We start from the raw sequence: 27,498 nt of genomic DNA, 5'->3' as shown, positions 1-27,498 counted from the left end.
CCGCTGGGCTGTCACTCCTGCCGGGCTTCCCCCCTCCCAGGGCACCGCCCCTTCTGTCGCGCCTCCCCTCAGCCGCGGTTGCCACCGAGGCCCCACTCCCCCACCCCCTCTTTGGTTCTCGAGCGGGCCTTCTACTTCAGTGCCTGCTTCGCTTGGTCACGTCCCGCGCCCTCCCTCTCCGCCCTCTCAGCGGTGACCGTTCGTGCCGCCGATCCGCCGCGCGCCGCCTCGTGGCAGCGGGGGGGGGGGGGCAGAGCGGGCTCCGCGCAGGCGTCCGGCGAGGACAGCCCTCGATCGTTGTGGGGGTCCTTGTGCGCAGGCGGGCGGCGAGCGCGAGGTGTCTCCTTCACTTCGCCCTCCAGCGCGGCCTTCACGCGGCGAGAGAGGAGGAGGAGGAGGAAGAAGCAGCGCGCGTGGGTGAGAACGGACCCCCACTCCTCGCCCCTTCCCCGTCTAGAGAGGTAAGTGGGGGGGTCTGTTACCATGACAACAGGGGAGGGGACTTGGGCGAGGGACCCGCTTTCCAGGGCGGCGGAGGGAGGGGGTGCCATTGCATGTTCAGTGAGAGTGCCATTGCATGTTACCTTGCGCCAGAGTTCAGGGCAGTCAATGTGGCCCCCATCTCTCTCCTCCCCCCTTTATCTTAGGAAGTTGATTGGGCTGGGAGGGGCTTTGCGCAAGGCTGAGTTCGTGGACTACTACTACTACTTCTTCTTCTTCTTCTTCTTCTTCTTCTTCTTCTTCTATTTATTTGTATCCCGCCTTTTGCCCAATTCTGGGCCTCAAGGCGGCCTTACAAAGTTTAAAACGTACATTGGAGTGGGGGGGGGGAGAGAACATAAACGTTTAAAATACACAACAAAATTATAAGACATTAACATAGATGGAGGGCCAGACTATTCTCCAAAGGCCTGCTGGAACAAAGAAGTTTTAGCCTGCCTCCGAAAGCCCATCAAGGAGGGAGCCAGCCTAGCTTCCCCGGGAAGAGAGTCCCGGAGCACTGGAGCAGCCACCGAGAAGGCCCTCTCCCATGTTCCCACCGAGAGCGCCTGTGAAGATGGTGGGACTGAAGAAGGGCTTCTGGACTTCCACGGCTGCTGTCTCCTCCTGTCCAAGTCGGATCAATTACACTGTTCCATGAGTGGGGATGCAATATGGGGAGAGAAATGCTGAAGCCTGACTCGTTTTTCTCTTTCTCTCCCCCCCCCTTTCAAATATTCTGTCTCCCTCCTATGGGGAAGTTGGTACAAATCTTGGTCAGGCTCCTTTGCCTGAAGGGTATTTGGAAGGGGAAAGACATTCTTTCAGCACTATCCCATTTCCTGTTACGACTTCATCTTGGTTCCTGCCCCACTTTCTACAGTGTACATGAATAACAGCCTTCCCCCAGTTTAGGGCCCCTCCGGCTGTGGAATTATGGGAACTGTAGTGCAACACATCTGGAGGGCATCAGGTTGGGCAAGGCTGGTGTATAACCTACTTTTTTTTGTCTGCAAAGTGCTGCTTGCGCTATTATTGTCGCTCTCTTCTCTCCACCCCAGCCCACTGCACCTGGACATTCAGCATGGTCCTATGCATGTTTGTTTGGGAGTAAGTCCCATTGAGTTTAGTGGGATTTCCAAGTAAGTGCCTATAAATTGCAGACTTGGAAGGGGTGGCGGGGAGGTAGCAGCAGTAGAGGCTTTGTCCGATTGTCTCTGCCTGCTTGTCCCGTTTCCCTCAATGTTTTGAGCTTGTTTGCTCTTTTAGGTGTGTTTGTTTTAGTCTGCTTTTCTTAGCAAAGTTCTCCTGCAGTAATATTAATTGTTCTCTCCTCTTTCTTGCCTCCACACCCATCCTTGATCCTGGCCAAAGTTAATATCTGTCATTTCCTTTGCAGCCGCTGCAGCCTCCAAAATCCAGCTCCTGCAGGGCGTACTTTTGCAAAGAGGGGGAGGGAGGGTGTTTTAGTGTGTGAGGATAAAGTAGGCAGTAGCAGCAGGGAGAGAGAGGGTCACAACTGCCTCCCTAAGATGGCCGCATGGAAGAGTTCACCTTGCAGTAGTGAAGTGTGCTGGTTCTCATTTTCAACTCCCTATGAGTACATCACCCCCCAAAAAACCCCCACTGCAGATATTGTTTTATCCTCCATGAGAGTTGTTAATCGTAATCCTAAATGTGCATAGTTTAGTTTTAATGTAATTTCCCCCATTTTATAGATTCTCTAAATTGGACTAAGTAGCTATGACTTTTAATCCAGCATGTCAGCGCCCACCAAGACGTAAGTAGGGAAAGTTTTTAAGTAAGAATGTTGAAGTAACATGACTAACAGTTTTATAAGTTATAGTAAGGTTTAAAGACAGACTAATATCTAACACAGCAGATAATCTATAGTCAGAAAAGGTTGTTCACCCTTAACACTATTATTAACTATTTGAAATAAACCTAGGTACTGCCAAGTTGCTTAAACATGTGCGTTAACTGTAGTCTTTCTATTATCTGTTATGTGTCTCTGCATGAACTGCTTACTAGATTGGAGTTGTAGATATTTGCAAAGCCTTCTAAGAATTCCTTTGTGGTGCTTTAAGATAAGGGTGTGGAGCAGATTGAAATAATAACTTCAGGGAAAGGTGCAGCAAAATAATGTCATCTTCATAACTTATGGTTTAATCATCATAAACTTGTCTGCACTTAGTGAGGTTATGCTTGGATTTAGCAAAGAGATTTTTTTTTCCTGTTGACCTTCAGTCTCTAGGGGTCACTACATAACTGGAATTGGGAGGTGCAGCCACTTGCTTCATTTTCTTATGACTGACACCCTATTGTTTCCATTGGTTTCAGTGGAACATACTAACTAATATCTGTTCAGGTTGGCACACCTTGTGCTTTTTTCTTGCAAATGTATGTTTGACAAACTTTGTCAACATTTTTGAAACTGGGAGAGTGGTATTTAGGATGGCTTTTAAAATTTCGTTACAGACTGGAGGGGGAAAAGACGATACCGTTCCTTTTGATTACGCCCGTAGAGTCCTAGTTAATAACATTGTCAGAGGAATTTTGGGCCAGGGCCCTACTTATCCCCCAAAGTGGATTGCCACAGCCACTACATTTTCTGAATTGGCAACCGAGAGGAGGAGAAGAGAATCTGGCTCAGTTTGTCCCGCGGTCTCCAGCTGTTGATCCTACTGGATTAAAAAGATGTCATTTCTCTAGCCCAGTTACTATCACGGTTGATAAAACTAGACATTGCAAACGCGTGTTGTTTTAATGTGCAAATAAAACGTAGATACTTTCAGTCAAAATATAAAAGTAGCATGTCACAAAGGTGGTGAATGCAGTGGCTGTATTCACTGTAGAAGATGGAGTGCAACCCAGAGATTGCAGAAAAGATCTGGGATACCTTTATCTAGACTGCCTGATGTATTAGGGCCTCAATATATGGGATGCTTCCAGTCAGTGTGAGAGTTTCTTTTGCACATAGAGCCATGAGGATTAATATTTTTATACCCAAAACAGGTGAGACATGGAAACAGGTGCCTTATTAGTCAGGTGAACATTGCAGAGGAGTTGGAATACTTGTAATGTTACATTTATGTTAAATTCCTCTTGTTCCACTTCATATTTCAAGCTGGTATTATGGTTTTAAAAAAATCACTTATTTAGTACATTTATGTCTTGTGCTTCAGCAGTGCTCTCAGGGTGAATGGCAATAAAATAAAAACACAAATATAATTAAATTATAAATGATAGTAATACTTAAACTCTAACTATTCAAACTCTGAAAGTAGCTGTATTTGGAAAGTATTCTTATACACAACAACTCTTTTGACAGAAAGCTGTTAATTATATAGCCTTGGAGTTCAGAGGACTTTCCTTTAAATGTGTGGTTCAAAGTACTTACTGAATTCGAAACCTCCTAAAATGAGAAATCCATTGCTTTGAATAGGGTCTCATCATCTAGTTGTGCCAGGGTTGCCAAATGATGAGAAAATAACTGGTCTAGTGGTGTGATGCACAGAAATCAGATGAAGCTTTTCACATCATGTTGCATTTTGATATCTGCACATCAAGACTTTATAAGCTGAATAACAAATGGCTCTGTTTTTAATAATATGCAAGCTAAATGTGACATCAGATTCATGTTATATGTATTGCAGAACGTTATGTTCCCTGCCCACAGATCTCTTGTGTGGTAACAGAGCTTAATAAAGAAAGAGGATTTTGGAGTTTACTTGGACTATATGACTAGATTTTCATCTGTTAGTGAGATCTGTTGTGAAATTGACTTGTGGTGTAGTTAGATGTGAACATCTAATTTGTAGGATTTTTATGTGTGGTATGGGGGAAAGGGTTCTATAAAATATATCAAGAATTGCTTAAATGGTGTTCTATATTGACTAGATTCAGACGACATGCTGCAGATGAGCTGTGGTGCCTGGGGGTGCCAGGTTGCATATGCAGCCTCCATTCAGAGAGTCATGTCATGCAAACTCAGCAAACATGGCTTATGCGAGGCTTGAACAACCCTTGAATAGCCATAAAACAGAATATGAGTTACAAGGGACACATGGGCAAAACTTGGTTCTAAATAAGCATGTATTCTTTCATAATTAAAAAACCATATTTGGGTTTTGTATATCTCACTTTCTGAAAGGAGTCACAGGAGAGGCTTTCTATTATAGTTGAAAAAATGTATCTTGATTATTCATAAAACATCTGGATATGTTGTTCTAAATGAGATATTTTCTGTCATCTTAAATTTGCAATTCCTGGTAGTTAGAAATGGAATTCTGGGTTGCCAGTCCTGTTTTACTGTACCTCAGACTCATTTCTTTTTAAATATAATATGTAGGTTAAATTTTAGGACAGGAGTGCCTAACCATCCTGTATATGAATTGCTGTTTGAAAATGCAGCAGGCGTGGAACGAATTAATATGTGTATGTTGTCTTATTGCAATGCTAACATGTCTGTTACTGCCTCCCTCTAGCTCCAATGGCTATCCCGCCAGCATATGTGGATCTTGGCAAGTCTGCCAGAGATGTCTTCAACAAAGGATTTGGTATGAATAATATTTGTAAAGAATATGGTATTGTCCCAAGTCTAACACAATATTGTCCATATGCTACAGTTACTGACAAACCCTAAACCCATACTATATTACTGCTTTTCTCCTTGTGATATAGAGAAAGTTGTTTGAAATATAATGTATACTTTCAGTTTATATCTTCGTGAGACATAATGGAACTTCCTGTTGATTTTTGTAGCATTTAGTTTAGTTCATCCAGTTTGGACGAAGACTTGCTTTTGCTTGTCTCTTCAAAATAAAAAGAATTGAGCTTCTTAGCACCGTGGAGCCATACCAAGGATCAATAGAGTAGTAGAAATACTAAATGTGCTACTTTGGGGACAATTAGAAAGGATCATAGGTAACCACCTATTATTTTAGTACTATGGTTTTCAAGTATGGGGTTAGGTCTCTTGAAGGGAATATGGGTAGTTGCTATAGCAAAGTGTGAGCTCCACCTTCCCACCCAACCTAGAAAATGTTTGTCCTGACTGGAGCAAGAGGTGGGAGATAGGGGAACAATATTCCTTTCCACTAGTGTTGGTAGGGTTTTTGATGCCCAGTGAGGAGAACTTTACCACAAATCAGTAGTTCTCAAACTGGGAGTGGGTCCTCCTTGGGGAGTGTAGAACACCTGGAATAGCAGCGGTCAAGTTCAAGAAAGGGAGGGGATCCAGTCTTCAGCAGCTGAGGTCTTGGTGGCTTGAATGCCACTTGACAGAGGACTGTTAACTGCACCCACATGGCCCCAGCATTCCAAAGCAATTAGACAAAATGTACTCTGAAAGTGTTGCTACTTTTTTCCAATGATATTTGCATGTACATAGTTTTACAAAAGCTCAGAAACAACAGAGTAAATAATACACCATTTAGTTGTACATTAACATGGTTTAGTGGTCAGATTTGCACCATTGTTTAGGAAATATAAGAAGTAGTATCAATGGGAAATTTGATTTTAAACTGGAAAGAAGCAATTCCTCGGCCTACTCTGGAAATGCTTTCCCACCCACTAGAAGCCATGGGCCTGGCGTAAATTCCTTTGATGGCAGATCTCTGTCCTATTCCTGTTCCCAGATGAGAAGTCTCATTTGTTTCCCATCTGTTCTGGGAACAAGGATGTGTATGAAGAACATATACTATAGCTTTTCATCCTGTTACTGCTAGAATAATTTATTGTATCAAAATGTCAATTGTTTCAATGGGATAATGTTTATGATCACTATAATTAAGAAACAAACTTTCCAAAACCTATATTGTAGTGAAGAGATTCTGCCTTTGCTTTTTTAGCAGATCTTAAAACAGATTCTGACATCAGAACCATGTTAAGTGTAGCAGTAACGTAACCAGGAAGAGAGTAGTGTGAAGTTTTTTCATGACTCTGCCTGGAATTATATTCAAACTATAGTATTATCAGCTTGAAAGATTGGTGTGCTGTGAAAAAGTGCTGTATTAATTTCAGTTCTGTGTCTCAAGGTTTTGGCCAGGTGACATTGGATGTGAAAACGAAATCTGCGAGTGGAGTGGTAAGTATTTACAATGCAACAGTTAATAATTTGTGAAGTTGTGAGGGTTGTAATTTTTTCTTTTTTCCAGGGACACCTCCCTAGCCAAAAGATAAAATCACAGTCCTCCCAAATCTCCAGGTGCCTGTAACCCTTCCCAGCTTTTCTGGGCCCTCACCAGCAACTGGCGTGTGAAGCTGATTTCAGAGCCTCCCAAGGCCTCCTTGAAGGGCTACCTTGCAATTCTCCTTTCCCATTATAAACAGGCATTACAAGCAGATGGAATTGAAAGAGAAAGGGAACATTTTGCACTAAGGAACAGTATCATTTCCTGTCATTGTTAAACACTTCAGTTGAAGCATAAGAGTCATGTTCTGACATAACAACTGAATGAGGTTGTACGATGGGCTCATTCTTTTCTTCCTCCTCTCCCTCTTTCCCCCCCTTGCAGTTCCTTTCCTCCCTCTTTCCTAGTTTGCAGTGGTGTCCAAATTGGGCAAACTAATGTTAATGCCCATACTATAGTTTCAAATGGATTTGCAAGCTGCGGTTTGGAAGGTTGATGCTTACTATAGATGCTTGATTTGTATGTCATGGCAAACAGTGGTTAGAACAACCTAGTAGTGAAGGATGAAATATTATTTTTCTTATTTTCCAAATCGTGGTCTTGGGGATCGGAAGATTTAAGTCATTATGTTTATCATTGGCTATTTTATGATTGCTTTGATTGTATATCTTAACATCTCAGACCCCAAACTATGTAGCTTGTTCATTGGGGTCATTTAGGCAATGAGGTATTATAAGAAGGAGCATGCATGAGCCTCAGGCCTGTGTGCTTTCTCCTCTCCTTACGTCCTCCCTTTACACATAACATTTAGCAACTCCTGGTACTTATTTGCAGTTTTGTCTGAAGAGGCAGAATATGGTTTCCTGCAAATGAGAACTAGTAGTTACCAATTGCTGTGCAAGGGGATGAGGGAGTGCATAAGCCTGAGGCTCCTGCCTATTCATTTTTGGGATGCGAAACCATGGTCTAGTGCGGGCATGCTATTTCCAAAAAAGGGTATAAACCTTAACCAAAACAAGCTGGTATCCAAAGACAAGAGATAAGGTAAGTAACTATATTTACAAAATCATGTCACTAACAGTTAACATCCGAAATAGACATTAAACTTGCAAATAAACTAGTAAACACCATAGAGTATACAAATATAAACAGAGAAATTTTATAAAAACACAATGATAAAAACAGGTCAAACGCGTTTCGACAGAAGTGTCTTCTTCAGTGACCCCTGAAAGATTTAAAACATGGAAAAACAAATTAAGCAAACTGTAGTGGGGGTGGGGAAAAGAACACTGAAAACCATGGTTCAAAAATTAGGCCCAATATTCAATATATAGTATAGTATTTTAACATACCTAAATAAACTGAGCTTCTGTATATGTATTAGACCAGGCTGACTCAAATTAAGAGGCCCAAAAATTCTGTCGAAACGTGTTTGACCTGTTTTTGTCATTGTGTTTTTATAAAATTTCTCTGTTTATATTTGTATACTCTATGGTGGTTAGTAGTTTATTTGCAAGTTTAACTTCAGAGGTTAACATTTGAGATGTTAACTGTTAGTGACATGGTTTTGTAAATATAGTTACTTACCTTAACTCTTGTCTCTGGATACTAGCACAGGCATGCACAGCCTCACCCCCCGGGTGCCCGGACCCCTTGTCGCCAAATTCCCCCCGCTGATTTCCCACAGATTGTACCATTGTAGTTGGTGCTGCTGCTTCTTGAGCCACCACTTGCTGGCTTTCTCTCCATCCAGTCCCCCCTGTGGTCCTGTTACAGGCTGCTCTTTCCTCGCTGGGAGCATGAGCAGAGAAAGAGCCATCTGCATGCAGAAGACCGGGGAAAGAGGAGGCTCTCCTGGTGATCCTCATACAGATCGCTCTGCCGCCGCTGCTGCTAGTGTGAAGAGCTGAAGGCCCCAAAAGATTGTGTACCCATTTTTAGAGCTACATTTGAATGGCCCCATTCAGTGCATTTGCTGCCCTGTTCTTGTCAGGAGTGCACGTGTTTTATAACCCTTGCTGTGGTGTCACCTGAGCATAATAAGGATAGATTATCTAGTTCTTCCAAATTTTAGTAAATCATTGTAAATGGCACTGGAATTCAAATGAAATGGCAATAAAACTGAATTTACTTCTAAGCAAAAGATATTTGAGACTTAGCGATCCTCCTCCTCTCTGCATTTCCTTTCGTTACATTGAACTAAAAAGCCCTGTACTTGCATTGTCTTTATAGGAGTTCACAACATCTGGTTCATCAAACACTGACACAGGGAAAGTGAATGGAAGCTTGCAGACCAAATACAAGTGGTCTGAGTATGGTGTAACTTTCACAGAAAAATGGAACACAGATAACACTCTGGGAACAGAAATGGCAATTGAAGATCAGGTAACTGGGTTTAGATTTACAGAAAATTTTAAAATTAATGCACTTATACCTCTTGATTAATACCATTTTCCCCCTAAACTAGCTTGCCAAAGGTTTGAAGTTGACATTTGATACAACTTTCTCACCAAACACTGGGTAAGTTATTTCCTTCTAAGCATTTTGCCATATTTCAAATAGTTGATATGCAAAGTGAGAGATGGATTAATGAATACTTATTGAAGAAGACTTCATTGGCTTGACTCATACTGTATGTGTACTTTTTTTTGCTTTCCTCTTCCTTCCATATTCCTTTTACTTCATGTTTGTTAGATTGTGAGCCTGCAGGCCCTGTTTGGACATTCCTGTGGCAAACCACAACTTACTTAACCCACAAATTGATTGCTCACACTGCCACAATCAAGGGTTGTTTCTGTGATGTCCAAACAAGGGAGTTCGGGGCTGTTCTTAGGTTAACTTGTTTGTTTGTTTTTTAACCCACAAACAACCCCTAGTGCCTTTGTTGGGATGTCAAGGAAACAATCCTTGAATGTGGCAGGAAGGGTCTTAGGTGCAGTACGTGTCCTCACATGTTGTGGGTTAATTAACCCAGGATTTGCCACCAGACACCACTGTTACATCCGAACAGGGTCACTCTCTTATCTTTTAATTTCTATATAGTGCTTAGAAAATGTTAGGTATTTTATAAGTGAGCAGTAATAGTAGAAGTATGTCCCCAGCAGATACAGGGTTTGTGCCAAAGGTTAGCCAGCAAAGATATGCACCAGTGGCTATTAATCTAATTTGGCAGAAGATTCCTTTCTTCTCTAGATACCTGTTAGAGTCAGAATAGAGCTCTTATCTCTTTGTGGTCTTTTTGTTGTCTTCTTTGGAATCACAGAATTTTGCTTTCTTATCATAATAGTAGCTGTAAAATGTAATAGCAAAAAAATGTTATCTGAAAAAAGGATGCAAGGGAAGAAGCCTATCTTAATCTTTGTTCAAACTGTTGATTCCAAAATTCTGTATAAAACCACTTAAAAGGCTGCATCAAGTGTTGTTGGGGGTTTTTTTTGCACCCTTCAAGGGCTTCCATTCTTGTGTGTCTCAAAAGTATTTTTACCAAGTCAGCCCGTTGTTCCAATTAGCTCAGTATTGTCTGCACTGACTTTTCAGGGGTTCTCCATGGTTTCAGACAGGAGTTTTTCTCAGCCCTTCCTGGGGATGCAAAGGATTGATACTGAAAAACTTGCCCACTCCAGTGTTCGGTTATGCATGTGAGGCTCTTTTCCCTTAAAAGTACAGATGTCATCCTTTAATTACAGTTGCTGTGCCTGTCCTTTCCAGTACTCTAATGGACCACTGCACTTAGTCTAATAATGAGTACTTACACTTTGGTCTGGCCCGAAGTGGACATCTTTTATTTCCCTGCTAAAGATGAGACTTGGTATAATTTGTGCATTCCAGGGGGAGAACAAATCTTACTTCAGAATTTCTCTTTTCAGAAAGAAAAGTGGCAAAATCAAATCTGCTTATAAGCGTGAATGCATAAACCTTGGGTGTGATGTTGACTTTGATTTTGCTGGACCTGCCATTCATGGCACAGCTGTCTTGGGTTATGAGGGCTGGCTTGCTGGTTACCAAATGACCTTTGATAGTGCCAAATCCAAGTTGACAAAAAATAACTTTGCTGTGGGTTACAAGACCGGAGACTTCCAGATGCATGCCAACGTGTAAGTATTAAACTTAGCTTGATCATGTTGCAATTAATAAAGATGCCCAGGAATTTTAAACCTTCACACTTGAGAAAGTAATTGATTAATGGAGCTGTCGTATTGGACATGCCTGCACTATGCAGGGCTTATTTGCAGAGTGCTTAATTATCAGAAAATATTTTGAAGACCTAGAACAGCAAAAATAACCTTTTAAACATTATTCTATAACATAGGAATCGTGAGAAATTACTTACCAGTTTGTTCATATATTCATTATTGGTATGCTGTGGGAAAAGAGATTTTTATTTTCAGGTCATTCATAACTTTTTCAGGCTCCAGTGACAAATTCTTTTGCACACAATTTCAACTGGGTATTATTTAGTAAAACCCAGTATCTTATGAGAGTGTGTACGTGATGTTCAGGTTTGCATCATTATGTAAGCACTCTGCAGGTATTCACTGACTGATCAAGATTCCCATTCCCAAATTGGAGTGTGGCCCCTTCAGTATCCAAAACAAAGTGACACAAAATCATAAAAGTTTGATTTTGTGCCAGTCCACCTAACATTTTGGAGATAAACATGTTCTTCAGGGGCTACCTAAAATGCAGAACCACATAATAAAAGTTTATACATTTACATCGAAAAAACACAGTACAAAAATACCATGGGTTAATTAACTGCATCCATTCACAAATGCATTACAAACTTTCAATATAATTTTCATCACAAGAAAATTCAGGAAGACAAAAAAAATGTTATTAAGTAAAGAAAGTAACTAGATTCTGGAGCTTGGGAGACTGTTTTCAGGACGATTGAATGAGGACATATAATTTCTTCCTTTATTATAGTTGTGTTTTCAATTTTTCCTTCATTATAAAAATGGAGGTTAGTGAAATTCCCTTGGGAGTGAAGAATAGTACTCTGGGTTTTGCTTTTCATAGAATTGTAGAATCCACCCTAAAGCATCCCTGACAGATGGTTGTCCAGCTGCCTCTTGAATGCCTCTAGTGTGGGGGAGCCCACAACCTCCCTAGGTAACTGATTTCATTGTCGTACTGCTCTAACAGTCAGGAAGTTTTTCCTGATGTCCAGCTGGAATCTGGCTTCCTTTAACTTGAGCCCGTTATTCCGTGTCCTGCACTCTGGGAGGATGGAGAAGAGATCCTGGCCCTCCTCTGTGTGACAACCTTTTAAGTATTTGAAGAGTGCTATCATGTCTCCCCTCAATCTTCTCTTCTCCAGGCTAAACATGCCCAGTTCTTTCAGTCTCTCTTCCTAGGGCTTTGTTTCCAGACCCCTGATCATCCTGGTTGCCCTCCTCCGAACACCCTTCCAAGGTGTTTACAGATTGACTTCTTTCTAATCTGCTCCAGAATTTTCCCAGGGATGAATGTCAGACTGACTGGTCTGTAGTTCCCAGGTTCCTCCTTTTTGCCCTTTTTGAAGATAGGGACAACGTTAGCCCTCCTCCAGTCATCCAGCACCTCACCTGTCTTCCATGATTTTGCAAAGATAATAGACAAAGGTTCTGAGAGTTCTTCCGCTAGCTCCTTCATTACTCTTGGATGCAGTTCATCGGGCCCTGGAGATTTGAACTCATTCAAGGAAATTAGGTGTTCTTTGACCATTTGTTTATCAATCTAAAACTGCAATCTTGCCCCCTCAACTTCTGCTTCACTTTTTCCAGGCGGGTCATAGACCCGCTTTTGGGAGAAGACTGAGGCAAAGTAGGAATTTTCATGTGACTATATAGTGACAAGGAGTTTTTAACTAGTGCAGAACTGGGTGGTTCTGTTTTTTTTTTAAGTAATTGTTTACCAAACAATCCATACATCAAATAATTCAACATATATATGAGTTTTATATGTGAATTTTTTGTGTTGAAAGTTTGTAATGCATTTGTGAATGGATGCAGTTAATTAGGCCATGATAATTTTTGTGCTGTGTATTTTGAACGTTATGTATAAAATATATGGTTCTGTGTAGTAGGGAACTCCTTCCTCATGGCTAGAACAAAAATAGGACCCACATGTTTCTGGAGGTCCCTTCGCACAATCAAAAGTGAACACCTGAAGAGGGCTCTACTGCATAAAACATCCTGTATAGTGGCAGGCTATGGTGCCTTAGTAACTGGGCAAATTGTATTAACACAGGCCTGACAACCACTTATATTGACAGCCCAATAGCTTCCTACAGAAATTAAGTTTCAGTTACTTAAAAGAAATGGTGATTAGCAGATGGAGGGTTTTGCCCATATTCTGAATTGTTAGCATCAACAGTATACCATAACAAACAAAAGTACTTCAAGATTTTTGAGAAAAAAATATAATTTTGCATGTACTTTCTGGAATAGATTCCTTTTGCCGGCTTGGTTCCTATTGAGTGGATGTGTGCATGCGCTTCCCATCTGCATAATACGAGTTTGTGCGTGTTTGGAGAAATCTCCCCTTTCTAAAACCATAAAGAGGACAAAGAAATGAATGCTGGCAGAGCTATCTGTCTCCTCCGCCCAGACCCTGAAACCTGGGGCCAGGTTGGATAATATATATCCCCCATCTTGCCCCTACATGTGGAGGAGAGTGCGTGTTCCTGCCCCTGTGCCTGGATGCTTGTTTGAATATTACCTACGCACCTAGGCTCAACTTGTCCAGTCAACATTTCCAGCTAAACTCTACTAACTGGGCCATCATGCGCTGGCTTTTATACGTAGAGACCATATTTGAGCACTGCTCCCTATGTGGACATCCTGGAACATTAAAGATGGGCAGTAGGTGGGCTGGGGCAGGGTGCTCTTGTACTCCTCCATGCCTACCGGGGACAGAGAGTGCCTGGTCTAGTGGTGTTTCTGTTTGAGGTTGCCACCGGGCTGCTTCTCTGCTATTCTTAGTCTCAGCAGGAGTGAGTGGTTGAGGGGATCTTCCTTCTCGCTGGGCTGCTGTGTATGGTGCTGTGGGGGTTAGTGGGTAAAGAGAGGGTGGAAGTTCCAGGTCCTGCAGTCCTAGTGTGCTCATGGTTTGGGGATGGGTGATGGGGAGAGGAGAGAACCACACTGCAGATGTGTGCTGTGGTCTGTACACCTAATGTTCATGAACAAAAAGAAGTTGGCACCATCGTTGGCATTGATTTTTGTTGCCTTTTTCCAACGGTAATAGCCTGTGCCTTACTCCAGTTCTCAAACTTTTGAAAATGCTGCCAAAGGAAGACTTTTTTTATTCGCCTTGCCGGATGCTGCTGCTGCTGCTGCTGCTCTGTGTGTGTGTGTGTGTGTGTGTGTGAATTTTACTTGAACCTCACATGTTATTACTGTAAAGAAATTTAGTAGACCGCCTGAATGTTGGACTTGTGTTATTTGAGCAGTTTCTGCAAGGTTACCTTTTTAAAAAAAATCTCTTCTCCAAACACCCAATCCCAATCAAATGTAGTCACTTGCTGGGCAGTGAGAAATGTTAAAAAACCTTTTCACATGAGTTTTTTTTTAAATTTCATCACTTTATAAATCATTGTAAAATATTTTTCAGTAATGATGGGTCAGAGTTTGGTGGCTCAATTTACCAAAAAGTCAGCGACAACCTTGAGAGTGCTATAAACCTTCACTGGACAGCAGGCACCAATAGCACTAGTTTTGGAATTGCAGCAAAGTACCTGTTGGATCCCACTGCTTCTATTTCCGTAAGTATAACTTCCACAGAACTACAGACACAGCCTCACCCTGAAAAGACCACCCTCCCCCTCCTAACCTGAAGGAACAACAAACAACCCAGAAAGAGAACTCATGGACCAGGTTTGCATGAAATGCTGACGATGGCTTATTTAAGCCATGGTTTGTTGCCCTACGTAGGATTTATCTGGCAGATAATTGAACAAACCATGGTTTGTTTTCTCAGTCTCTGGGTTGTTTGTTCTTAGTTGCCTGCTCCTTCCCTGTATCCAAGATGTCTTTGTGGAGCTAAGATATTGGCATGTAAATAGTGCTCTTGTTTAAGCTGTGGTGATTGTGCAAACTGCATAACTGTGAAGCGTGGCACCCCCATATTAGTAGTAGCCTAGATATGTATAAATTAATAAGGAAGTGGAGGTGTGCTCCCCACAGTAAATTTTTGGACCACCACAAATCATATGCCAACACCTCCCGTAGAATGTCTTTTACAAAACACCATAGAATTCCATTCAACCCGATGCTTGTTTTTTGGAGCAATAGGCTGTGAAATACTTGGAGGTGTCCCAAACTTATTGAGGGGTGCATACCCCCAGTTTCTTCATTTCTATCTGCATTGGGCCAGACACAACTCTTAGCCATAAGATTAAGACAGTAACTGTTAACATGGTGTTAATGCTGATATAGCCAAGGAAATTTGCAAGTTTAGCTTTAGAATTATTAGAAGGTTTCTTCATAATTTTGTTGGTCATGAAGCACAATTTACCTGTTAAAAGTTTGAATGTTTAAATGATTGTAAAGCGAATCTACAAAACGACACATTTGACCACACGGAAGCAGAGATATCACAATGTGAAGTTACTATTACTTCTCCGTCATTTCCAATAACGGGATGAAAAAGCCTGTTTTGTATTTATTTATTTCATTTTTATACCGCCCAATAGCCGAAGCTCTCTGGGCGGTTCACAAGCTGGAAATTGCAACTTTTAGCACGTTGTTTCTTAAGTTAGTTTGTTCTTCCTGTAAGTAAATTCTTTTTGTGAAAATTTCAATCAATTCAAATGTATTTTTACTGGATTATGTGATTATTGAAGAGGATTGCCGGAATTCTTCTTTCAATAGCTTCTTATTGTTTTGCAGGCAAAAGTGAACAACTCTAGTCTAGTTGGAATTGGTTACTCCCAGACCCTGAGGCCAGGTAAATGTTTTTTCATAGGAATGTAAGGAGATACTGAAGATCTTTGTTAATATGCAGATGATTTGCGCATGCAAACATTTTGGAAGACTTCTCAGAAAAGGAGAGTGGTAGAACTTCCCAAAAACAATTTACTTGCATTCCGATCTGTGGGATAGATTTGTTATTTGTTTTAAGTTTATGCTTTGTTAAAACAAATGGACACTGATCACTGTTATATGACAGATGTTTCTTGCAGTTGGCTTTACGCTGGACTGGACAAACAATTCTTGCAGAGAGAAAACTAGCATGTCACATGGAAGTGTGTGGGTGGGTGGGGGGGGAATTGTATGATGGAATACTAAACTAAGTGAGCTCTCTTCTGCATTCTGAAATGGTACAACCCACACACATTTACCACCTCAGTGAGAACCAAGGCCTTGGAGGAGAAGTTCAAATGTGCATTTCCCTTTAGTGGGTCCCCCGTCATTTGGACTTGAAGCTTTATCAACTGATGTTAGCATTCTTGGGTACTTCAATTATATGCAGTCCTGTGAGCAGGAAAACAGCCTCTTCGTGATAACTCAAGACCTTTGAACTATTTGCAAGTCAAAAGGATTTTGTGTGCCTAAGTTGTGCTTTCGTTCTGTGTATCTGCAGAGTTTTTCTTGGTATAGCTCCCATGAATCAGGCAGAAAATATATCCCTGCCCTGAGGAGCTTTCAAGTCTAAATGGTGGTGGAGGAAAATAAAGGGAGGGGAGGCTAGAAGGGGATGAACCTGGGCAACCGAACTTAGGCTTTGTTTTAGTTGGGGATGTGGCTAAACGTACTACCTTTAGGATGTGGCTAACGTACTACCTTTAGCATAGAAATAACTTAGGAACAGATGGTGTACACAGTGGAGCATGCTTTCTCTAAAACCCTCTGGTTGTGTTAAATCTGCAGGTGTGAAGCTCACTATGTCTGCTGTAATCGATGGAAAGAACATAAATGCTGGTGGACATAAACTTGGTCTTGGCCTAGAATTGGAGGCTTAAAAGGTGTGAAGAAAGCTGCCACAGGAAATGGGATATCGGAAGAACATGGCCTTAAAAATGTAATTCCAGTGTGACTCGGAGGCTTTTTTTTCCTCCTTGGAGGGATGGCCTAGAACAAGAGCTGTATTCAGAGTATTTAGGCAGTTACTTGTTAGCCGGTTTTTAGTTTAAATTGGTTACCTACCTAGTTCTCAATTCTGCATTAGTGCAGTCACTACATAATACATTATTTAAATGTATTTAACTGTTGAACGCGCTACCCACAAATAATGAAATAGACTTTATGAAAACCTGTACAAATGTGTGCATGATATGTTTCTTTTAACACATGATAATAGCCATTGAAAAAAACGAAATGGATCAGTGGATATTCTGAAAAGTAAGGTCAACAGTTTTGTTAAAATCACCTTAATTAGAAATACTTTTGGTATCCCAAGGCAATTCAAAATTATGAATAAAACAAGTACACAGACATATTTGTGCCTCCAGATATGTTTAAGTTATTGAGAGGTAGAGCTGAAGTCAGCTTTAATTTTTGTTTGTGAAGCTACCTGCCATTCCAGGTGCACTTTATAGCTCCTTGATGTTCTGGCAGTTTGCTGAAGCTGTTAATTTCTTGCGGAATCTGGGAGAGACCTTTTGGATAGCACATTTCATTTGGGGCAACGGCATAGTGATTCCTTAAGGGTGGAAGGCTGCTGGCCTCTAACCAAAGGGGAGTGCTCCTATGAGCTAGGAGTGTAACTTGGAAAGGGTGGATCCGTGGAACTAGCTGTGAGTGAAAAATGCAAATATTGCCGAATCTTTCTCTTGCTAATCTTGCTTTTCTGAGCTCTATCCATTCATTCATTCATTCATTCATTCATTCATTCATTCTTCCCCAGTGTAGAATGTACCCATGTTCTGTTCATGTGGGCAGTAGGTTTGGTGCCTATTTGGGGAATCATGGCCATTGGCTGCACCATCTGGATTTTTTTTTTTAAAGCACCCCTCATAGCTCGACTTTGTTCCAGATGTTGACAATGTCATGCTTAGATAAACTGGCTTGGGACAGCCTGTTCCTTGTGGTATATTGATTTTAAAAGACAACCGGGTTTAATTCATGTCTTCTCAGAAGTAAACCCCATTTACTTTAATTGGGCTTACTCCCAAGATTGCAGCCTTAATTACAGTTTCAGATGTGGTAATGCAAAGACCAATCCATTTGTACAGATTAAACTAGGTGTTGCCTTAGAAGAGTAAGGAGTAAGGAAGTGACACTAATTAACTTCTGCAGTCTAAGACAAATCTTTTGAAGCAACTACTTCATTACTTTAAGATTATGTGCTAAAGCAGTCAACACAAGTCCAAGACAACCTCTAAGAATTGAACAAAGGACGAGTTGCCACTGGGTTCTCTACAGCAGATAATACGCACTCAAATGTGGAATTAGTTTTTACTAAATATCAGCTTAGAGACAATGCCATCTTTATATTACTTTACATTGCATAGTACATCAAAAGTTTTTGAACATGCATTACTAGTTGTAATCCTTACAACAACCCTGTAAGGTAAGTTAATATTATCTCACCATATTGCAGACAAGGGGAGAGAGAGGTTTGTTTAAGGCTACTAGTGAGTTCATGGCAGAGGCAAGGTTTTATTTGAGGGCTTACTCATTCTGGGGTTTACGAAGTCTGATAGACCAGAACGGGCCACAGCTTGAAATTGTCTGACATTTTACTTCTCTGCCTTTCAGTGCCATAACTTCCATCACTTCCTTGCAGAATTCTAATCAACACCCCAATTTTAGCCATCTTAGCTTTTACTGCCTGCCACTGCATAAAGCCTTCTAATTGCACAAGCACCTGGGCTAATGATTGCTCTTGGAAGTGGCCACCACAGTGCTAAAGCTTCCGTCCTTGCTAATCTTTTGTTCGCTGCAGAGAACAATCATGAGTGAAGAAACATCTGAAGCCCCCCAATCCCTGGCATTCACCACGGCAACTCAAAAAGAAGCAGGGAGAGAGAACAGCCCTTGGGCCAATCCCCCCCAATACATCTTTGCCACCCCCATGAGCACAACAATATCCTTTGTTGAATTATATGTGTTTAGATTTTTGCTGCCTTGACCATTTGGAAGGATAAAAATATCCTTCTGCCAGCTTCCCCCACTCTCAAAACCTAGAAATTACTTACAAAAGTAACGTGAGATTTGCCCACCAGCCTCTTGCTGTTATCATTAAAGATGAATCTATCAAAAGGGAGGAGATGATATAGGGCCTAGTTCCCGTTTCAAGAGACTGATAAGAGCAGCATAACCTGCACCCAGGCCTCACTAACGGACCAGTATCTCTTTGAATTGCCATGTTGGCACCACTGCTTCCATAGCGCTAGAGATCGCCTGGGGGTTACCCCTTACACAGGAATCCAAGGACTGCAAAGAGGGTTAACCTTCATGTTGAGGGAAGTTGTGGTTGGATGGAAGGGGTCAGATGGTAAGCAAAAGAACGCCCTCTAGCCTGCCGTTACACATTGTAGCCTTGTATTGCCCCCCAAAGATGAGCCATGAGAGATGTTAATGTGCGTGTCTCAGCCTTTTGGAAATGGCCAGATGGTATGAACAAAGCATTCAGGTAGGAATGCTAACCTTTCAGTTTCTATACCTTCTCTATACCATGTTTTTGTTCATGTGACTGCTGTCTCCATAGCATGCTAGATGCATTTGCTGTATCATTTTTAAGTGCCTGAAGTGCTTAATATGAGTGTATGAGAGAGGCAGGAATTGAACTGGGGAGCAGAGACCTCTCCCATCTCTTAACCACTAAGCTGTTACCAGCTCTCACGCTTTACTACTTGAACCAAAGCTATTCTTCCTTCCTCACCCCCATGGGTAAAAGTGCTAAAGAAAATGAAATCAACTAGCTCCAAAGTGGGATTTTCATGCTTGCTAGTTAAAATTGTGGTGATACACTGATACCATATACCTTTGTATTGTCTACAAAGTGGCTTCCATTAAAATAAAATGGAACACTGGTGGAATTGTACAATGACAACAAAACATTCAAAGAAATAATCAGCAGTTGAAAAAAGCACAACTTTAACTCGCTGCTTAAAATCAACGAAGAAGTCAGGCAAATCTTGCTTAGGAAGGAATACTGCAGTCTAAATGCCACTACTGGGAAGGCACTTTCCCGTGAAAGCGCCCACTGCATGTATGAGAGCAGATGGCTTCTAAAGATGTTCTGAATGAACAGGGAATTCACTTTTACTAGATAACTTGCTTAAATACGTGCAAAAGGGCAGGAAAGTGCTTCTGCTTCTGTTCCTTCCTGCTCCTGCTTCCTCCACTGGTTTCAGGATGAAGTCTGAGATGTTCTGTCTAGTCCTCTTCTAATGCCTGTGCTGGGGGAGCCCCCCAAACCATTGATTCATTTTTACACACACACACACACACACACACACACACACACACGTACGTATGTGAGGATTGTGGGTGGTTTTACCTGATGAAGGAACGTTATGGGACTTGGATGGTAGAGCAGGGGGCTGAGTCCAAAAACAGAAGTGCCGTACAAGGTATTCTACAGAATACCATTACTAAATGGAGCAATGATGCCATCTGCTGGTGATTCTGGTTTTTTATCATTATTATTTATTTATATAGCACCATCAGTGTACATGGTGCTAGTAAAACAATAAAATAGCAAAACCCTGCCGCATAGGCTTACATTCTAATAGAATCATAATAAAACAATAAGAAGGGGAAGAGAATGCACTAAAGAGGCATAGGGTAGAGTAAAACAAACAGTATAAAAGTAAGCTCAAAATCAAGTTTTAAAAGTTTTAGAAAAAAAAGTTTTTAGCTGAGCTTTAAAGACTGCGATTGAACTTGTAGTTCGCAAATGTTCTGGAAGAGCATTCCAGGCATTATGTTTTGCTCTGTTCAGAATCTGCTGTAAGTCTGTCTTAAAAGGCTGGTGCTTCCTAGATTATAGATGTAGGTGTTTTATTTCCACTGATTTACAAAACATAATAGTTTCATGACAATATCGATAAATGGCCCACAAAAGGAATACTTCTGTTGGTATACTAAATAAGATACATCTGAGTGTATGCTTGTCACCTTCAATCTGCTTGGTGTAAATTAATAAGAGGAAAAAGTATAATACAACTGTAATGCAGCCACTAAGGTCAGCAACCTTCATAGAAAATTGTCCTGTGCAAGTCCTGAAACAGCACAGCAGTAAGGGATCCACTTCCTGGTGGATTGTGCCCTTCATAAACTTTTTCCCGAGGTTTGTAAATCATAGAATAGCAGAGTTGGAAGGGGCCTACAAGGCCATTGAGTCCAACCCCCTGTTCAATACAGGAATCCACCCTAAAGCATCCCTGACAGATGGCTGTCCTGCTGCCTCTTGAATGACTCTAGTGTGGGAGAGCCCGCAACCTCCTTAGGTAACTGATTCCATTGTCGTACTGCTCTAACAGTCAGGAAGTGAATCATCACTTGCTTGAAAATGAAGATCCATTTAATGGTTTTGAAAGCAGTTCTGCCAAATAGGATGACTGTGGGTTGACTCATGTTTATTCCTGGGCTCTTCTTAGATGCTCCTGAGAAATAAATCCCATGTGGCCCTGCAACGCAGCAGAGGGAGGGGATGTCCTCATTCCTAAAGGGTTCCCCTATTGGGAGTATGGGGTCCAAAGTAGAATCTTACAAGAAGTGTCAGAAGGGCAGCTTCAGAATGAATACTGAGGCAAATTGGGTGGATTTCCCTATATTGCAGGAGGTGAGCTAAGGCTGAGAGAAGGTGATCTGCCCAAGTCCACCTAGTGAGTTTATGGTAGGAGCAAGATTCAGCCCAGAGAATTCCTCATCTGTAGCTCGGGCTCTTAGCCCGTCCACTCACCTCGAATGTCCCAGGAGCAGTTGCAGAGACGGAATCACCTCATGTCCTCTTGCAGAAATATGGCCTTCACTCCATTTAAAAACAAACATCAAGGTTGATGAGTCGTTATGTAGCTCTAAAGCTCACAGAGCATATACTAAAGCTTCGTTGGTCCCAATAAATATTCTACTAGTGTGTGAATTTTGTTCACATATGGACTATGCATCTGGAACTGGACTTTACAGAGCTCCGAAGCCTAAATGGCTTGGTTGGTACAGCCTTCCCCAACCTGGGGCAGTATCCAGTACTGCTGCTGTGCTTCTGCTAGTTCTGTTGCACCAGTGAGACCAACTGCTCATGTAACAGAAAATGATTGGTTCAAAAAACAACCCCAGAAATGCTTGTTTCTGGATCAGGAGAGATAAGTGGAGTTATTATTATTATTATTATTATTATTATTATTATTATTATTATTATTATTATTTATCATATTTATACCCCGCTCCTCAGCCAAAAAAGGCTCTCAGAGCGGCTTACACTTAGCAAAAAAGACAGTTGCCTTCTGTAGTCACCCCTTAACTGCTCCGTTCCAGAAAGACACATTTATGCTCATTTGGGGTTGTTCTAAATTGTGCAGTGGGTCTCACTGAAGCTCAGGCAGGCTTGGATTCTGGCCCTAGTGTCCTCCTGATATTTTGGACTACAAAACCCATCAGCCCCCACCAGCATGAGCTATGTCAGGGATGGTGGGACTTGTACTCCAAAACATCTGGCAGGCACCAATTTGGGGAAGACTGCTATGTTTACCTGCCTGTGCCTACCTTGTACTAACAGAGGCTACACCCAGAGGCAGCCCAGACACCTATCAGCTCTCTGCTATCTGCTTGCCAGGGAGTACAATGGTATTTTATTAATTGCTGCAGCTCCCTCGGCCTGCCTGATCACACTTGTCTTGCACAATGCTGTCAAGCCATTTCTGATTTCAGGAGGTGGGGAATTAATTTGCAACATGGGCCAAAGGCCTGCCAGGCACAGCAAGATTGACACAGGAGGGCAAAATATTCTGGGTGTGTGCCTTTGAGTGTTTACTAAAGATATCACTAAATATGATAGCAAAATGGTGGGTCATGGCACTCCTTAGCAGACTTAGCTATATTAAGGTAGAACATGCCAACTTCCAATTTATTTTCCCTACAGACTCTGTTACCTGTTTTTGTTTTGAACTGGTGCCTGCCTGCACACTAACAATGTACATCTATTTATTTATTATTTACTAGCTGTACCCTGCCACGCGTTGCTGTGGCTCAGTCTGGTTAAATTTAAAAGAAAGAAAAGACAAAGTGGATGTTTCTAATATGTTTAATTTCACAATGCTTGTGGATATACAATATTTTTAGTCGTTCCATTGTTTGTGTAGATATAGAGATTGTCTGGTTTGCCGACTCTAGAACACGCAACATATAATTGTCCATGTAAGAAGCAATCTGTGTCTAGATCTAAACCGCACAATTCTAAAGATTGGCCCTGAGCTTTGTTGATGGTGATTGCAAACGCCAATCGAATTGGGAATTGCAATCTCTTAAATTGAAATGGCATATCTGTTGGAATCATAGGAATGCGAGGAATGAGGACATCTTCACCTTTGAAAGGTCCTGTCAAGATTGTTCTCTGACTATAACAATTGCCACTTCGTCTATAGTTGGAGCATTGAATCTTCGCACATGTTCTCCAGCAGGCGTTTTGTCAGCATGAATAACAATCTTGTGTGTCTCAGATGGCATCATGTCAATTGCTGTTTTGAACAAATGTACTAAATTGTTTTTTTCGTGAAGTAGCTGTTGCAGTTTTGAAACGACGGACCTTTTTGTGCCGGTATAAATTCTGCAGCGTGCATTCAATTCATCATTGCCATCACCAATGAAATACATTTGTAGGAATTTATGTTGACTATCTTGAAACGGAAGGAAGGAGCCGGCTTTATGATAAATTTGTCCTTTGACTTTGAAAGTTGGCATAAATGGAGCTGTGATGATTTCTGCGCCGAACGACATCATTTGGAAGCATGAGTTGTATTTCCTGATGTTAGATAGGAAATGCTTTGATTCTGCGGTATATCCGGCAAGCAAAGTTTGTAATGGCTCTGGTGGTTCTCCAAGTGGAGGCAGTTTAATTTTTCCAGCAGCACAACACATTCCTTTTGTTTCTCCATTAAATTTAAGAGCCTTGCAATAAGGACACACTTCAGTCATAGTGCCAATGAGAACATGCCGCCTCAAACTATAATCATTAGCTGGGTTGTACCGGAATGCAAGGCGATTGTAATCGTGTGATTGTTTACCACGGAGTCGTGTTTGACGCTGATGTGCTGTTTCTCGTTGACGTCTTTCAGCCGCTCTCAGCCTGTCGCGTTCATTCTGTTGAGAACAAAGCAGATCTGAAGCTGTAGAACGCGATTGCCGTGCTCGCAATCATGCATCTTCAAGTCTGGCTGAACGTTGCTTGCCTGGTTCCTTGGCACATATTTGAGGCATTCTTTTTCTTTTTTTCTCGTTTGCTGATGCCCGTTCTTCCTCAGTCTGATTTGCAATTTCTCGTCGCAGTGCTTCCGCTCTGCGAGTACGACAACCTAAGTGTGATCTTCTGTGAGGCATTATTTGGATGAAGTAAAGCAGATTGTTTGGTTTTTAAAAAAGGATGTTTTTACGGTGAGGAGGTTAGCGGAAACTCCTGGCAGTTACCTTTCTTCAGAATGTGTAACTGTCACAGGTGTGACATCTATATTCACTCAGCCAATTGTGAGAGAACATGCAAATAAGAGAGAAGGCAGAGGCAGTGGATTGGCCTACTGGTTGGCGATGTCACAATGATCAGCAGGACTGGTTTTGAGGAGGCCTATTTCTTCGATTTTAAGACAAACCTTTGACCCCATATAGAACATAGTTACATAACAACGCTCGCGTATTCGAATGCAACGTTGTGTCAACATTTCAAAGCAATCGGTGAAGAACTTTCGGAGATATAACGTCTGTTTCGAATGGACATTTACATTTTTATTTATATAGATTTAGACCGCCCAATAGCCGAAGCTCTCTGGGCGGTTCACAAAAATTAAAACCATTCCGCCACCCTGCTACAGTTTGCACAAGCCAAAGTTCGAAAAGCCAGACGCTGAGCAGTGGCGGTGCTCTGTGCAACACAGCAGTGCTACCACACTTATACTTGTAATATTTGTTTTGTTTTGTATCAGTTCCTATTTGTTGGTGAGCATTCTTCATGTTAGCATATCCATTATTTTTATTATATTGTTAAAGGTAATAAAAGTTATAAATTTTTAAAAGATATCCAGCTGACCTCTTACACCTTAATTTTATTATTGTTTGGGAACCTCTGCCTTTAGGGAGCCGCTGTGCAGAGCCAGCCCTTCCTTGCAGCAGGGCGAGGTGCTCGCCTCAGGCAGCACACTGCAATTATGCCCCTGTTGCTTGCCAGGATGACCTGCCACTACTGTGTGCTACTTGCCAGCCTGCCCACCATTGCTGCCCGTGCCTCACACCACATTCCCCACCTCACCTGCTCTGCGCATCCTCTTATGCACAGTGGGCAGAGGAGGTCTCTGAAGAGCTGTACCACAAGCCATCTCGAGGGACATCCCCTCCCGCAATGCTTGCCGTGGCGGAAGGGCCACTCAAGCCAGGCATTTGGGCCTAGTTAGGTCTCTGAAGGGCCGTGCCTGTTGCTTTCCCCACCAACGTGGCTCTTGAGAGAGTGGAAATAGGGTGGGAGATGCAGTGCTAGTGGGATGAGTGAGCTGGGCTGAGCTGGGGCAGGCAGATGCAGTGGGCATGTGGGGAGACAGATGCGGCAGTGAGGAGCAGGGAGATGGAAGCGGGGCCGGCCAGTCTATGTGTTCTCCAGTCTCAGACTGTGCCAGCACTGAGCTCTCTCAGTCCAACAGACCTCATAGGGCCATTGTGAGGAGAAAACGTACATGTGTGTGTACACCATGTATTGCTGTTCTGAGCTCCTTGGAAGGTAGGCAGGTATCTTGGAATTGGGGGCAGGGGAAAACTAAATAACACGAATCTCCTTTTCTTAGCGGAGATTTCAAAATGGTGCCCCCATTAGCTAACCAACTGGAGGACTGCATCATCAACAAAGGCGAAATACATGATGGCATATGGTGGTACTTCTGTGCCCCTGTAAAACTCATCTGACAACCATCCCTGACAGCTGGGCAACCCTCTGTCAGGGATGCTTTAGGGTGGATTCCAGCACTGAGCAGGGGGTGGGACTCCATGGCCTCGTGGGCCCCTTCCAACTCTGCTATTCTATGATTCTATGACTACCTCCTTTCTCTCACCACTGCCAAAATCAGCCTTCCCCATGAGGTAAGCCCTGCCTCCACTTCCATAACCTGGATCCAGACTTCGAGTTGGCTTCTTGACATCAGTGGGACTTAATTTAGTCATGAGTAACTTCAGTCTTCTTGATTTCAAGGGGTCTACTCAAAGTATCACTAATTCTGGATCCAATCCAATTCTGGTTCAAGGGAGCCCATTCTACTGCATTCGAATTCTAGACTTTTGTCTTCTCTCTTTTCATTCATTTTATCTTTCCTGGAGTTTTACTGTAATGAAAAGCCATGATATTGTAAATCTTCGCAGTAATTTGACGTTTAATTTACTTCCAAAAGTGGTAGAAAGACATAAGCATGAACTATTTTCAGTAACTCGGGTGGTGTTAGCAATAAATGTTGTGAGTATTCAACCTCTCCCTGGAGCCTGAACAGTGTAGGAGGTTGCTGTGCTGAGCACGCCGACAGAAGGAAAATTATGAAGCTTTAAAGAATGATTTTTCTCCCTCTTGTAGCAAAGTGCTAATCAATCAGTAATCTTGCTGCTAACTCTGGGGAGGATTTTTAGTTGCCTTCATAAAATATTTTAATTATCTCAAAAAATAAATAAATCATAAAATATAAGTAGGCACAATTTGCTTGGAGCTCAGGAGGGTAATATGAACAATGGGAAAAGATAAATGTTTGTTTTCCCATTAACTTAAATCAGCTTCCAAAATAGGAAATGCAATGTGGGGGAGAGGGGGAACCAATGAGTTATTGGCAATATTTACCTTTCCCAATAATAGGAATAAATGTTAGAGCAGCTAGTTATGTACTCATAGAAAAGAGATAAATGCCTTGTTCAGACTTTACATTAATTCTCCTCTTTTGCCTGCTTTACAAGCACTCCTTTCTCCTTTCTAGAGCACTGCTTTTAGACTGGGGCTTCCAAATAGAAGCACAGTATCCACTGTTACACCTTAGATTAAGGTCCAACTGAATGTAAACTGCAGCTCTGGCTGGGTTGAAGTGAGCTAAGAGAATGCAACATGATACAAAAACAGGGGTAGTGCAAGCATGGAGTATAGTAATTATGAACACTACTATTGAGAATGTCAATGATGCTGTGAATCAATGCGAGGGTGCCGGAATGTAGTGGGTGCCGGCAGGCAAGCCAACTGAATCCAAACAAGACAGAGGTTCTGTTGGTGGGTGGTTCCATCCAACTGGATGAGAGATATTCAATCTGATACTGCACACCCCTTAAAACTGCCTTCCTCAACCTGGTGCCCTCCGGATGTTCTGGACTGTAACTCCCATCATCCCCAGCTCAACACATCTTGTAGTCCAGGGGTGCAGAGCCATTCTGGGCCCAATGGCCGAATTCCAACCTTGGAAGGGTCTTGGGGGGCACATTTCAGGGATGGTTGGGGCCTAAGGTATAGCAGGGCTACAGCCAAAGGGGTCGAGGAAGTGGGGTGTGGTCTAATTAGAAAATTGGAAACATTCCTCATTCTACCTTTCCACTTCATTTTTGGCATTCATAGATGTACAGTAGGTTCCCCTCTATTTGGCCCTGGTTAGGCTTCATCTTGCGTCCAGTTCTGGGCACCACGCTTCAAGAAGGATGCAGACAAGCTGGAGCGTGTTCAGGAGGGCAACCAAGATGATCAGGGGTCTGGAAACAAAGCCCTATGAGGAGAGACTGAAAGAACTGGGCATGTTTAGCCT

The 27,498-nt window shown here is 42.1% G+C and overlaps 1 protein-coding gene across 3 annotated transcripts; it reads left to right on the top strand.

The window, feature by feature from the left end:
- The first annotated feature begins 337 nt into the window (after positions 1-337).
- VDAC2 (voltage dependent anion channel 2) lies at positions 338-17,036 on the top strand. 3 transcript variants are annotated; one of them, XM_063133191.1, is made up of 10 exons: positions 338-461; positions 2,199-2,260; positions 4,968-5,039; positions 6,519-6,568; positions 8,847-8,999; positions 9,082-9,134; positions 10,481-10,708; positions 14,211-14,361; positions 15,488-15,545; positions 16,469-17,036. In XM_063133191.1, the coding sequence occupies exons 2-10, from the start codon at positions 2,224-2,226 to the stop codon at positions 16,558-16,560; spliced, it is 894 nt and encodes a 297-aa protein (XP_062989261.1). In that variant the 5' UTR covers positions 338-461; positions 2,199-2,223; the 3' UTR covers positions 16,561-17,036. The 3 variants fall into 3 exon arrangements, with proteins under 3 accessions (XP_062989261.1, XP_062989262.1, XP_062989263.1); XM_063133192.1 differs by lacking the exon at positions 2,199-2,260 and having other exon boundaries at positions 339-461; XM_063133193.1 differs by lacking the exon at positions 2,199-2,260 and having other exon boundaries at positions 368-444; positions 4,955-5,039.
- The last annotated feature ends 10,462 nt before the right edge of the window (positions 17,037-27,498 follow it).

This window comes from Elgaria multicarinata, chromosome 8, assembly GCF_023053635.1.
Source record: "Elgaria multicarinata webbii isolate HBS135686 ecotype San Diego chromosome 8, rElgMul1.1.pri, whole genome shotgun sequence".
NCBI classification, from domain to species: Eukaryota; Metazoa; Chordata; class Lepidosauria; order Squamata; family Anguidae; genus Elgaria; species Elgaria multicarinata.
The sequence above is the reverse complement of the archived record's forward strand: the minus strand, read 5'-3'. Positions and strand labels throughout refer to the sequence as shown.

Bases quoted from the DNA above. Each gene is read 5' to 3' on its own strand.
- VDAC2 (XM_063133191.1), top strand. From the start codon at position 2,224: ATGACTTTTAATCCAGCATGTCAGCGCCCACCAAGAC. The intron at 9,135-10,480 runs GTAAGTTATTTC...TTCTCTTTTCAG, and splicing joins ACTTTCTCACCAAACACTGG to AAAGAAAAGTGGCAAAATCA. The intron at 15,546-16,468 runs GTAAATGTTTTT...TTAAATCTGCAG, and splicing joins CTCCCAGACCCTGAGGCCAG to GTGTGAAGCTCACTATGTCT.